Here is a 14,180-nt window from a genome sequence, read left to right on the forward strand (position 1 = left end):
CCCCCTGCCCACTCTGTGCCCACTCTGTGCCCTCTCCGTTCCCGCTCCGTCTCCATTCTGTGCCCGCTCCGTGCTCTCCGCCCCTGGGGCTGTGCTGCTCGGGCGTGCCCGGGGTGACACCCGGGGAACGTCTTGCCAGTTTCAATTTCGTTTGTTTGTTTTCTTGTTTTGTCACTGTCAAACCAAGCTCGGCCCCTTCCCGTGCCCCGGGCGTGGTAGCCCATGCCCTGTGCTCCCCGCGGGTCGGGCGGGGAGGGTTTGTGGCCAGCACAGGGAGTCCAGGTGCCTTTTTCTGCCCTGAGCTCCCCGTGTGACCTTGGGTGAGCAGCACACGCCGAGGGGCAGTGGCTCTGGGGTTCTCCCCTGTCCCTGCAGTGATGTCCTTAAGCTCACGCTCGGGTGCCCAAGTGATTGGCGAGGCTGGCAGAGACTCAGCTTCTCACCGAAGAGCTTCTGTGCTGTTAGTTTGCAAAGTGAGCTGAAGTTCCCCTCGAGGAAAGAATACAGAGTAATTACCACGCGTTATTAGTAAAATTACCTAATTATGCTAAGAATGTGGTGCTACTGACCAAGCTTCCCGAGGATTGAATGCCCCATATGTATTTATAGTACAGTTTATGCAGCTGTTTTACAGTGCAGGTTGGCTCTGTCTCCACTGCCTGGAAGGATTCTGTGTGACATTTCCAGAGAGGAATCCTCATGGACGTGGTGATGTTGAGAAAGAGCTAACTCATGAAGCTTGTGTTTGGTTGGTTTTGTGAGGCTGAGTTTGTTTAGGAATCTATTTGTGCATTTGAATACACAGTTTGATTCCTCTTTAGGCCTAATGTACCTGACTGTGCTCTGAACTGGCTCTGTGCAGTTGTTCAGCACAGGTGTAGCAGGTGCTTTGATTTGGCAATGAGGTTCACAGTGTATCCAACTGGGAGTAGAGACAGAGATCTCTTAGATGCAGCAGCACACAGGGCATGGCACAGATCAGAGATGCTTAGCAGCTCTGTGTGATTCTTCTGTTAGACTTGTAATGAGAACAGAGAAATTTGTTTTACAGATTGGTAAATCTTGTCAGTTGTAGTGTCAGTGCAGTTTTCTATCTGTGTCTCATGTCTATTTATTAGCCTGAAACCACAAGTTAGTCCAGATCATCTAAAACCTGTTAGGTGGTAACAGCAGAGCATCAGGTTCAGTTTCTGAAGTATGTGAAGAACTTTTGTTATAAACCTGTTCCAGAGCAGCCTTTTTCATCCCCAGTGTCTACAAGTCAGGTTTAAGTTGTTTTAGTCCTCATATCCAGGGTGCAGACATCAATTTTGATAGCCAGTAATTTTCAGAACATGTTCAGCATGTTACTTTATGCAGCATGGTCTAAAAGACTCATGTATGAGAGAAAAGAGTTAATTACTGCAAAGTGCTGTGCTGCTTCCTTCATCCTGGTCAGCTGATATTGTTTAGGATGTTATTTCTAAGGTTATAAACAGAATGGGAAACGCAAAGGGCTGACCTAGATTTGGGCAAAATAAACCAAATCTCTACACTTGAACCTGTGGATTTTCATAGAGACAACTCTGGGACACTAGGAGATGTGTCAGGAGCTTATAAATGCTGAGTGTCTGCTAACCAGCAGCACATAATCTTCTGTTGTCAGTCATGTGGAGTGAGTTTCTATATCTGCAGAGCCAATGTGCTTTGCTGCTGTTTCAAGTGAAAACTCTGGTGGTCAGGTGCAGAATGCACAGCGTCACTTTCAGGAGTTCTCTGCCGACTTTACTCGCCTGTCAGGAAACTTCTTACCCTTTTCCCCATGGAAACAGGAGAGCTTTCAAAGCTCTTCTGAGTCTGCCAGGATGAAACTTAAGATGTAGTTGGTGCAGGAGGACACTGTGAGTGTAAATCGTGGGTTTAGCTGCTGTGAGTATCTTTGGTGCAAACACAACCACTTTGCTGGTAAAAAATGTGCAGCTTACTGATTTCCAGCTGGTAGCACTGGGGAAAAGTTTACAGCTGCTCTCCGTATGGAAAACAGAACTCTTCCTCCCCTGAATAACTTTTCTTTGCTTTTCATAGCTTTGTAACAACTCCTCTGCAACTTACCACGATGAAGAGGTTTTATTTCTGGATGTCAGAAGGTCCTTTGTTACTGTACCAAAAATAGACTGAGATAAGTCGAGTGTACTTTGACAGGATCGTCAGTTCAGTAATACCAATTTCTGCCCCAAAACAACCAGTTGTACAATTTAATCTCTTCTTCCTTATTCAGAATTGTATACAGTTACACAGAGAAGTGTAATGCAGTGATCCCAGCCCAGCAACTTCTGTCCATTGGGGCCAATTTCTGCTGTTTCCAGTGGGAACAGTGCTGCAGGCTCTGGCTCTGAGCACTGGCTTGGCTGGGGACACACATGTGCTAGCAAAGGTGCCAAACATCCAGGATGAAACAGGTCTTTGCTTGAATTAAGGCTGTCAAAAATATACAGTCCCAGATGATATTCAAATGTTTTGGGTTTTAAGAAATGTCTCAAAACCAAATAAAGCACTAATAGCCTTTCAAGGCTTCCAAAGAAACAGAAAGTTCATAGGTGAAGGGTTTCAGAGAGGGGGAAATCCTGAGAAAAGTTGCCAATTCTTATTTTAAATGGTCATATTAAAACTTCTCCAAACCACAGTTGAACTGTGATGTCAGAAGTTTGAGCTTTGCAGGTAAACAGTTATTTATTAGAGTGAATAGAGTTGGATATTGAAGCAGAGATGATCATCTTGGGTTAACAAAACTGTTATTTTGGAAGGGTTGGTGGTTTGGAGCGTTTTCACTTTCAGTTGTGTCAGGGAGTTTGTGCTCTTGCCCTTTGAGAATAGTCAAAGTGTTGGAGACTTTGTCCAGGGATGGCAGAGCTGTGTTTGGTCCAGCTCTCATCCCTGGCAGTTCAAGACTGAAGCACAATCGTATCAAGAACACTACAAAAATAGTCAATTTCGATTTGTTTTCCTATGTGCTTAGTTTGTATTTTTGAAGTTGTATTAAAACATTTCTAGTTTGTTTTGATTACTTGTTTGTTTGCTAAAGTGTTTTGCACTAAGGCAGAGCAGAACTCAGTCCCTTCTGGTAAGTGTTTTGCACAAAGGCTGAAAGCTGCTCATTCTGTTGTGTGAGGCAGAGCAGAACTCAGTCCCTTCTGGATGGGATACAGAGGGTGAGGTGGATCCTGAGGTTTTGCAGTAGAAGAATGATGAGAGAATTGCTGTCATCCATCTTTAGCATGATTAAACAACAGATGAAAAGCTTTTAATGTGGTCAACTGGGAAATGTTTTAAAAATCTTCCCATTTTATGATGGGATGCAACTACTGAGTGTAATGAAACAAATGAGCTAATCTCTGTTTTTAATGCTTTTGCAGCCAGAGTTGGGAAGACATCACTAATTATGTCTCTTGTCAGTGAAGAATTTCCAGAAGAGGTAGAGAATTCTTATTTGTTTTCTAAGTTTTATTTCTGTTGTATAATATTTTTTTTCAAAGATTAAGTTAATAGACTCTGCTTTAAAATAATGTTCAGAAAAAAAAAAGTTTAAAACTGCAGTAATGACTCCAGGAAGTGGTGTAGGTTAGTTTAAATTTATCTCTGCATGAAGATTAGAATTGTACATTTTATCTAAGTTCCTTGGTTTTCACGTGGTCAATTAAACTAATTGTTTCGTATGTGATGAATATTAGGTTTGTAAGCAGTTGAAACTGGTCCTAACTGGCAGCATATTTCAGCATGAGGCACTTGTAAATGGGAAATGCTGAGAGGGGCAAGACCCTCCACTGTTGGGGTGTTGTATTTAAAGAGCAAATAGATTGCAAAACGATGGAGAGCAAGGAGTTAAGATTTGTAACCATTGTCTAACTTAACCTTACTCAGTTTTTGTAACTAAACAAGATATTGCCTTTACTTCTGTCTTTGAGGAATGTTTTGCTGACTCTCTTGAAGTAAAATACACAGAGAACTCTTCCATTTTTTCTTCCAAAATAAAAGTAAAGCATTTTATGTCTTTCAAGAAGCAGCACATAGTTACACTTTTACACGTAAACATGAATGTTTAGTTCTTCTGATCACAGGTCTTAAATTGATTGTGTCAGAATTGGAGCTTGTATTTTGTCTGTTTGTTTAGGTGTTGGGTAGAGTGGATTTGAATTTTATGGCAGCATTAATTGTATGTGTCCCTTAACAGCATTGCATTCTTGCAAAGCTTGCAGGAAGTTCCTCATTCAGTGAGTAGACTGATAAAGAGCAAGAAGGTACCAGTGACCTTCAGTCCATCCAAAAAAAACCCCAACCAACCAAATAAAAACCCAAAGTACATGAATAACTAAACAACTTGAACAGCTAATAGTAGTTACTCTGTTTAAAGCTGACTAATTGGCAGATGTATTATGCTATATGACTTTTTCACCATCTGGATTATCTTTAAGGGCCCTTTCTTGCTGTTTCTTTCAACCCAAGGTTCCACCACGAGCTGAAGAAATCACCATTCCAGCAGATGTCACCCCTGAAAGAGTGCCAACCCACATAGTGGATTACTCAGGTGAGGACTGCATAATGCCTCACTGATTTGGTGTGGAGCTGTTTGTCTGACAGGTGTGGCACCAGAGCTGCAGGTAGAAGACTAGAGTAAAGTAGAAACTCAGGGGATAAAACTAAATCTCCTGCTAATTCCAAGCCCAACATGAACTGCTGCTGGGGCTGCCCTGAAGCTCAGTCAGAGCAGTGCTCCAGAGAATCAGTGTTCTTTCTGTGGTGCAGGTTCAGACAAAGGTGAGCACTTCCACAGAGTTCAAAACTGCCTTTCATTCTTTCCATGAAGAATTTACCAAGACTCAGGAGGCTTAACACACCTTGTATTTTGTGTCTTTCAGGACTTCCAGGTTTGGACACCTCCTGCTTTTGTGTCAGTTCCCTGTCTTGTGATTTGTCATGTATTCTAATCTTATTACTGAACAGATAAATAGGCTCAGTATCAAAGTTCAGGTGTTATCATAAAAACATCTACAGTGGAGGCCAAGAGTCAGGCCATGCTGGCACATGTTCCTGTCTTTTCTCTCCACCATGGCTGAGGAAATGTCTTTGTTGTGTTTACCTATTTGGAGCTAAGAAATTAGACTTTTTTTTTTTGTTGTTGTTGTTGTTTTTAGACTTGAGCTTCAATTTATGTGTAGTGAATTTTTCTTTCTGTTGGCTGAATTGAATGAATTGTTTCATACATTCAGTTAACAGAGGTTTGGTATCACTAAAACAATCATCACCACTGACAAAATGAACATCTGCCATATCCTGATGTAAGAGTTTACACTGTAGAAGGAAGGGGCTGGTAACAGTTGTAGGGGGATGCAAACTGTGACTTGTTCCAGAGAGAACCTGTCTCCAAATGTAATTCTTCCTCTCTCAAGCAGCTGCTGAAAGACTTGTGTGTGACAGTTTGTCTCACAAGCTAATGGACCAGTTTCATTATGGTTTTGGCAGCAGCACTCGTCAGAGTATTTTGAGACAGCAGTTCAAATCACAAGGCTGTGACAAGGCATTTGTCTCTCCTGACATACCCTAGTTCAGTTTCAGGAGTTTTTCAGTTCTGTTTGCAGAGATGTTTAGTGTTAATGAGTGACTTGCTCTGTTGCAGAAGCAGAGCAAAGCGACGAGCAGCTTTACCATGAGATATCACAGGTAAGTGGATTTAAGTGTTTGCTAGAAAATAGTTTCTGCTTTTAGAGAAATCTTCCCATTGGAGTTCTCTGCGTTGTTTTGTGCCCTGTGCTGCAGTAAACCTTCCTCTCTCTAGGAGCAGTAGGTACTGGCACTATGTTTGTGAATTAAGCTTAAGCTTTGTCCCTCCAAGTGAAAGGACAGAACCTCAATACCTTTTAACCACCAGGGCAGTTCTGTAAAGAAATAATCCTGGTCTGGAAAGGTCCATTTCTCTTCTCTCTGTCATGCGGTACTGTTGCATTTATGAATAGCACAGGATTCTTGGTAATTTTGTCATTCCTTCTGTTTCCTATTTTCAGTTCTCTCTGAGCACCTTTGCACATTTTCCACAGTCTGTCGTGGTGTTGTGTTCCATTTCTGGCATTAGTTTGGAGGCTGCACGTTATGACTCCTCAGTTTAGATTCCCTGGGAGCATGGGCCTCTCTGCAGCATGAGCTGTGGATGGCACAGTGCAAGAGGCTTTTTGGCACTTCTCAACATACAAGTTATTTGTTTAACCTGTTGTTCGGGCTACAAATAGCTCAAACAAGTCAGGGACAGAGTGTTTGACTAATGCAGGAGCTGTTCTTACTCTGCTGCTGTTATGTGTGGTTCTTTCTTGTCTCTGTTGCTCTGGACAGTGTAATTCCATGCCCTTTCCTTTGTTCTCGTTTTAGGCCAATGTCATTTGTATAGTCTATGCTGTTAACAACAAGAATTCTATTGATAAGGTACAGTAACACATTTTATCCCATTATTGCTTGCGGTGGAACTTGTGCCCTGTTAATTGCTGTCAAGCTGAAATCTGCATTAGACATTTGAAATGCATGAGCTGGAGTTAGGATCAAGTTGTTAAGAGAATGAACAGATGTGTTATTGCTTCTGCTCCATTTCAGCATCTCAGTTTTCAGTCAGTTGTCTGAGAAAGTTGCTCATTAATCAATTCCAGTTTTTATTTTCTCCTTTGTGGGTAAACATGGGCCCTCTTGGGAAAGTAGCAGTTTGTAGTGGAACTTGCGCACAGTTGAGTCGTGTTAAATTTCACAACGTGTTTCTCATGTTTGTTTTTGATCCCACTGTAGGTGACCAGTCGATGGATTCCCCTCATCAATGAAAGGACAGACAAAGACAGCAGGTGCTTAAGTAGAGCTGAGCAGTGTGGATTAGGCTGCACGTCCATGGGTGTCAGTGAACAGTGCTGAGGATGTGAATTGTTTCAGAAAATCAAACTCTAAACTTAAGGTTTATAGAAGAAGTCCAGGCAACCAGAGATTTCAAGTGTGTAGGTCTGTTACAAGTGCAGCAATGTTCTTGATTTTGAATTTCATGGGCAGCTTTTCCCAGGTGTGTTTGTATTTGCTATGGTGAAACTGGTTTTGGCTATGTGGTCTGTGTAGCTTTTCTCCTGATGCTGGTTTGTGTAGGAACAGTGTGGTTAGTGACTTTTGTACTTAGCTGTGTGGGGTTTGAGTAGCAACAACAAGTACCTTTCTGTCCTAAGTGTGTATCAAACTGCTTTACCCACAGCTGCTGTCATTTAGTTTTGCCTGTTGCCTCCAGCAGTAGTTAATTACACCATGAAAATAATAGGAGGTAGAATGCTAAATTCGGGTAGGTCTTTTCATCCACCTGTCTTTAATGCTCTTAATATTTTTTTTGTTTTTAGGCTGCCTCTTATATTAGTTGGCAACAAGTCTGATCTGGTGGAATATAGCAGCATGGAAACTATCCTTCCCATAATGAATCAGTACACAGAGATAGAAACATGTGTAGAGGTATGCAAGACTTTCTGGAGACAGAACAAGTAACAAAGCATGCATTCTGGCCAAGCATGCATGGCAACTTTATAATGGAAAAAGGGGCTTTTTTCAAAGTATTTCAGGTATAAATAATAGTGAGTTTCAGTTATTCTTCCTTAGAGAAGATTCCACTATTGTAGAATCAAATGTTCCTGTCAAATTCTAATGTTTAGAGCCTCTTCACATCCCCTTCCACAAGGGTTTTAAATGTAGTATTAAGGCACACAGATGTCTGCAAAGTATTAAAAATTTAATTAGTATGTGTGGATATGTCTTTTTTTTTTTTTATAATTTCTTTTTCAAAGTAGATACGACTTTTGATTTCTCTTCTTGGTATGGCAACAAACTGCAGTGAAACCTCCTTTGTTAATTCCTGAACAGGTACAGGGGTGGATGTCTCTCCCAAACCAGCCCTGTACCCACAGGAGGGACTAAGTCTTTAGAAGTTTGATGTTTGCTTAAATTTCAGAAGAACTCACCAAATAGCCAAGGAACTACTTAATGAATGTGAGGATTTCTCTTTCAGTGTTCAGCCAAAAACTTGAAGAATATATCTGAGCTATTTTATTATGCACAGAAAGCTGTTCTACATCCTACAGGTCCTCTCTATTGCCCAGAGGAGAAAGAGGTATTTATATATAGTTTCATACTTAAATTCTCAGAGCAAATCATAAATGAGTTAATCCCTTTCCTGTTCTTGCCCTTTCAGTGGATTTTGCATTTCTGAGTGTGTTCTGTTGCCTCCACCCCAAATGTCAAGCATTATATCCCAGGCCCAGGGTGGGAGTTCTGTGCTCTGTTAATCCAACCTGTCTTTCCTCTTCATTCAAAGCATTGAAGACAGATTTTATTGCCCATGTGAACTGCTGAGTAAAATGAAAAGCTTTGGTAATGGCTTTAAGCCAAATGTAACTTGAACCAAATCATGTCTTCAGTTCTCTTTTAGATACACATTTCGCAGTAAGTTCACGTGTTTCAGGGAAAATACTCCAGACTTGGCCTGATTTAAAGGACAAGACTTTTCTGAGAATCTTGTGAAACTTGGGCAAAAGTGATGAAAAGAAGTGATGTGGCTGTTTTTTAAGTATCACAGGTGTTTGGCTGAGTGTATTGTGAAGGAGTATGTTCTGTCAAAACCCAATTCCTGGGCAAGCACAAGTGGAATCTGTTAATGTAACCCCTGGGTAGTATTGGGCAGTAGGAAAGTTGCTTCAGCCATAAATGCTTTGTTAAGTAGAGAACCAGAGAATAATTCTGTTTTGATTTCTTCCATCAGAATCATCTTTGAGTTAGTAATGTGATAAAATTGTTGTACTGAAATCTTTCTGGTTTTCCAAAACCAATCTCTGTGCAATCTGTGTGACCTCTGTGAAGAGAAGAGTCCGTCAGCACGGTAGTTGTGGGGAGAGAATTGCCAGTGTCTGTTTTCCTTCACTTGGAAGGTATCCCAGCAGTTCCTTTGTCATATAGTCCATTTGCTCAGTGCTTTGCTGGTAGCTGGATGAGCCCAGTGCAGGTTTCAGTGTTTGATGTTTGAGCTGAAGCCATAGCTGAGCTGGTGAATAGAGATAGTGTGTTTAGAAAGAGTTGCCTGTAGTTCTAGACCTCATTAGTATTGCAAAGCACTGGCATTTCAAGGCCTGGCTTTTTTTCCCCACCAAAAAAATGTGTTTTTTGGGGAAAAAAATGTCATTTAGTTGTTTCCTAAAGCTTTTTGTAGCAGTAAGACTGAATTTAGAGATTGATTTTTAAAGGAGTTAATAACCACCCTCAGCTTGAGATTCTTCTAATAATTGATTAGAAAGGCATTTAGTGTGCAGTGATTGCTTTCAATTTATGGATATAAATTTGCTATATCGGGGTTTTTTCCTCTTGCTTTTTATTTCTCTGTGTGTGTGTGTGTGTGAATATCTCCATGTATAAACTGTAAGATGAAGACTAGTGTGTGTTTTCATGTGATTGAGCTGCCTGGTGTCATTCAGTGTCATATTTTTATATTCAAACCTAGAGAAGATGCTGAACTTTGGTTTTTCCTCAGATGAAACCTGCCTGTATCAAAGCCCTCACACGCATCTTCAGGATTTCTGATCAGGACAACGATGGCACTCTCAATGATACAGAGCTCAACTTCTTCCAGGTACCTCTTTGCTTAGCTTTTCATCATGTTTAATAGTTGAACTATGTAATTCTAGAGAAACAAGTGGGTTTTTTTTGAAGAGACAATGGTGAGGTGAACTGTGAGGGAATTAGGCCCAAATACTAAGTCTCAAGTACAGCATAGAGTGGGTTTGTAACAACAGAAATGGTATTGGGTTTCCTTCTAACCACTGTTCCAGTTTTAGTTCAAGAGCAAAATAAAACAAATCTCTTAAGTGCACAAGCCCTAGTGCTTGTACTTTAAAATACAATTTGTACACCTTTATTTCCACTAAGAAATTGGATTGTCCTTAATTAGCTTATCAGAATGCTTAATGTGTCTCCTACAGGACATGCTGTTGTCCAGCTCAGTAGCCTAATGTGCTCTTTTTGGATTTTTTTTTTTTTTTTTTTTTTTTAGAGAATTTGTTTTAATACACCACTGGCACCTCAGGCTTTGGAAGATGTAAAGAATGTAGTCAGGAAAAACCTAAGTGATGGAGTTGCAGATAATGGATTGACATTAAAAGGTGAGTCCTATTTAACTCTTAAAAGATGTGTTTATAACCATTCTTTCATTAAAAGTTGGTCTTTTGGAATATAATCTCTACCTTGACTCTTTCAGGCTCAGTGTAGTGTCAGTGTGATTCCAAAGGGTGAATAAACTGAGGAGATGGGGTGGATGAAATAAGGTCTGGTGACAAATGGAAGCCAAAGAAGTACAGCAATTGAAGAGATTGTCCCTAGAGCAGTCTGAGCCTGGTCTCTAGGCTCAGTGGCTGCAGCACTGGTCAGCAAGGTGTGGTGTCTGTCACTGGGTAACAGCTAAGTTGTACAGATTCCCTTGGGGCATATGGCAGAAGGAGAGCAAACAGTTTCTCCCTGAGCAGCAATGTAACCACTGTGCTCCTGGAGCTCACATTTGGGACAGGACTCCAGGGAAGTGTAGGGTGGGAATTACAGCATAGCCTTACTAAACAGTGAAATCTCAGGGTTCTTGAAGCCCTGGAAGTGCTAACCAAAAATCACACCCAGGTATTTTGCTGGAGGAGAACTAAAGGCCTTCTGTGAGGCCTCTCCAGGCTTCTTGCTAAGGCTTCTGCTTGAAATTGTTGGAAATGTTGATACCTTTATTTTCATACAGCGAAGTTCTTCTGAAAGAGCAAGCAACAACAGAAAGGCAGGTGTGCTGTTTTAAGGGAACAGTTCCTTGGAGAGCACTTTTCCACAGACCATCCTTTGTGCACCCTCAGTCAGTGCACATAGTGCTGTCAGGTCATGCAGGAGGTTCAAAGCTGAATGTGTATTTCAAGCTTTCTTGTTTTCAGGTCTGATAATGATTCTGTTAAGTGCTTTAGCTGCTGCAAGTAGTTTTCAGGGCCTTAAGATGTCCTCATTGGATTTCCAGGTTTCCTTTTCCTACACACCCTCTTCATTCAGCGAGGAAGGCACGAAACAACTTGGACTGTTCTGCGTCGCTTCGGCTACGACGATGACTTAGAGCTTACACCAGAGTACCTGTTCCCCCCGTATGTAGCACTGAGCTTGGCTCTCTGTAACTGCCTTGCATTTAGTCTGTGCTGCTCCTGCTTTGGCAGGAGGAAAGGGTTTTGTGGTGTGTTTATTGATGACCCACCAGCCCAAATCTTCATGTGACTGAGCATTAGGAAGGAAGAACTCCTGTCTCTTGTGCCATGTCGTGTACTGCTCTCTGTAAGAAAGCTGGCAGAAGAGACTCCTAAGTCAAAACTGGAACATAAATCTGAGCAGCTGCTGATTGTATGTGGCAATACATTCTAAAGGACTTGTCAGTATTTTTGTAGCACTTGAGATCCTTTGAAAATCCCCCAAATTAAAAAGTTGATATCAACCAATTCTGTGGCTTCTGTCAAAAAATGTTCTACTTTTCTGTTAAAACAGCAAAAAAAAAAAAAAAAAGGCAAACCAAACCAAAGTCTGATTACTGTCCAGCTGCATATCATGTCATACAAAGACACTCATCATTCTGGAATTCCTAGTAAGAAGTGTGTGCTTTGATCTCTTTAAAGATAAATTATCAAAGCTAAATGCAAAAGTCAGATACCAAATGTTACAATTCAGAAAGTATTTTGAGCTTTAATGTCCTATATTTCATTAACACAGGTAACACTTCTTATATGTGTTTTTGTTTTCAATAAACAGCTTGAAAATTCCCCCAGACTGCACGACAGAGCTAAACCATCATGCATACTTGTTTCTCCAGAGTATTTTTGATAAACATGATTTGGTAAGCTACTGATGGGAGTGTGTGTGTGTCTTTGAGAGCCTTAGTTTGCAGCAGTTTTGCTAGCAAAAAGTGTGGGTTTGTTATTCTATCATTTGAATCACAGACTGGCTCTAACCTGAGCTGTGCAGGTAGAACTAACCTACTCTAATGTATATCTACAAGGAGAGTTAATTGGCAGCTATAGTTGTACCACCAAATCATTTTTAACTGGCTGATATTGAGTTTTATTTCAAAACAAGAAAAGAATGATGATTAAAAAGAGTAGCTCAGAAGGACATGGACTTGTTGGAGTAAGTAAATTCTATGATTCTGTGATTCTACAGTTTCTTGAATCTGCAAGTGTACAGCAAGAACAGATCAGTTTAGAACAGACATGAAGTGAACTGTGTCTGATATCATGTGTTTGTTTCAGGACAGAGACTGTGCTTTGTCTCCTGATGAATTGAAGGATCTGTTCAAAGTCTTCCCGTACATGCCCTGGGGGCCTGATGTGAACAACACAGTCTGCACGAATGAAAGGGGCTGGATCACATACCAGGGGTTTCTGTCTCAGTGGACGTAAGTGGCATTTCAGCAGCTGAGAACTTTGGGAATGATGATGTGTTTGTAGGTTCCTTTTAAAAAACAGCAGGAAGAGTGGAAGTTTAATAGTTGAAAATGGACCCAAACAGTCAAGACTTTATAGCCATCCAGTGGCCTAATCTTCAGCCAGTTGTTGTAAGCTCTTCAGGATTTGGCTGATTTAGTATTAACAATGAAGTACCTCTTCAAAATGTGGAGATCTCCCTGAAACTTGTTGAAATATTATTTCTGTTCTACTCCTTAGAGGTGGTTTGAATAATGGTGTTCAAGAATGAGGATTTTTTTTTTAATTTTAAATATGGAAAATGAGGAAAATGTTATTTGCTGAGATAAAAAGTGACAGTGTAGGTTGGTAGGCCTCAGTACTGCATAGTGCCAGGAATGCTTGTATGGTGTCAGTCTGGAGAGAGGAGGTGAGTGTTGTTTCAGTGATGCAAAGAATTGGTACCACAGGTGCTAACCACTGAGGGAGTTGTTTTTGTCCCCTCTGCTAGACTAACCACATACCTGGATGTGCAGCGTTGCCTGGAGTACTTGGGCTATTTAGGGTACTCCATACTTTCTGAGCAAGAATCCCAAGCATCAGCAATTACAGGTAATAAACATTTGGTACAACTTAGAAATTTAGAAATATGCTAAAATTGTCTAATGGTTCATCTATTTTCACTTGCTCTCTTTTGCTTTCTGCTCAAGTGAAACCTTTGATTTGCTCTTTCTGAGAGCTTGCTTTATGTGCCTTTTAATGTCAGTGCATAGTTGTTTCATGTTGTCACATATCTGCATGTGCCTTTGATGAAAAATACTTGTGTTTTTCCAAAAGTGACAAGAGATAAGAAGATAGACCTCCAGAAAAAACAGACTCAGCGCAATGTCTTCCGCTGCAATGTTGTTGGGATGAAAGGCTGTGGGAAAAGTGGAGTTCTTCAGGCTCTTCTTGGAAGAAATCTACTAGTAAGAAACCTGTTGCTTATATATTCACCTAGAAATACTTTTGATTTACGTCTAGACAGCAAAAGTCATTGACTGTAGAGCTTCAATGGTTATTACTGGCTGGAGAGCTCTGTGAGGGAAGATGAAATTTCCAGGTTGGGGTTTGTTTGAGTTCTTTGTTCTGTTTTGACAGTGGTTATTGCCTGCAATAATGACTTGTACATCATGGATTTTAGCTGTGCATTTACTTGCAAAATCACCCAAAGATTGCTGTAATTTTCCTTCATTAATAAATGGGGTGAAACAGCTGCTCAAGTCTGACTTAAAGGGAAAAGTTGCTGTGTCTAACATGGAATTCTGCCTTTCCAGAGACAGAGGCAAATACGTGCGGAACACAAATCTTACTATGCCATCAATACAGTCTATGTGTATGGACAGGAGAAGTACCTGCTGGTAAGGTTACCTCAGCCTTGTCTGGATGAGACTGCTTCATGCTAAAATCAGTGAATTATTCAGAGCCTTCTGCAAGCAAACTAGTTGTAATTGCATCTTCTTCATGAATGTGAACTCCCCCCACTCGTTCTCTGGCTCAGGAAACTTCTGGTTTCATGTGTTTTCACTGAACCTGCTTAGGAGGTTTTATTTTTGAAGCCTGGACCTGAGTTGTGCAGATCACACTCTGTTATGTTTCTGCTGCAGAGCATCCAGTTACAGCCTGGTGAATGGTCAGTGAGCAGTCTGCCTGTTCAGC

General features: G+C 40.9%; 1 protein-coding gene across 3 annotated transcripts in view; it reads left to right on the forward strand.

The window, feature by feature from the left end:
- The first annotated feature begins 3,400 nt into the window (after positions 1-3,400).
- The window catches only part of RHOT1 (ras homolog family member T1), a 20,811-nt gene continuing 10,031 nt past the window's right edge, over positions 3,401-14,180 (forward strand). For all 3 annotated transcript variants that reach the window (XM_009081001.1, XM_009081000.1, XM_009080999.1), the window contains exons 1-15: positions 3,401-3,451; positions 4,480-4,561; positions 5,651-5,694; positions 6,394-6,447; positions 6,799-6,851; positions 7,383-7,491; positions 8,042-8,143; positions 9,554-9,652; positions 10,073-10,181; positions 11,060-11,180; positions 11,833-11,917; positions 12,330-12,475; positions 12,994-13,094; positions 13,320-13,450; positions 13,799-13,882. In XM_009081001.1, coding sequence (XP_009079249.1) covers positions 3,419-3,451; positions 4,480-4,561; positions 5,651-5,694; positions 6,394-6,447; positions 6,799-6,851; positions 7,383-7,491; positions 8,042-8,143; positions 9,554-9,652; positions 10,073-10,181; positions 11,060-11,180; positions 11,833-11,917; positions 12,330-12,475; positions 12,994-13,094; positions 13,320-13,450; positions 13,799-13,882 — 1,353 coding nt within the window. In that variant the 5' untranslated portion in view covers positions 3,401-3,418. The remainder of the gene's footprint in view (positions 3,452-4,479; positions 4,562-5,650; positions 5,695-6,393; positions 6,448-6,798; positions 6,852-7,382; positions 7,492-8,041; positions 8,144-9,553; positions 9,653-10,072; positions 10,182-11,059; positions 11,181-11,832; positions 11,918-12,329; positions 12,476-12,993; positions 13,095-13,319; positions 13,451-13,798; positions 13,883-14,180) is intronic.

Source organism: Acanthisitta chloris, unplaced genomic scaffold (assembly GCF_000695815.1).
Source record: "Acanthisitta chloris isolate BGI_N310 unplaced genomic scaffold, ASM69581v1 scaffold368, whole genome shotgun sequence".
In the NCBI taxonomy this organism is placed as follows: domain Eukaryota; kingdom Metazoa; phylum Chordata; class Aves; order Passeriformes; family Acanthisittidae; genus Acanthisitta; species Acanthisitta chloris.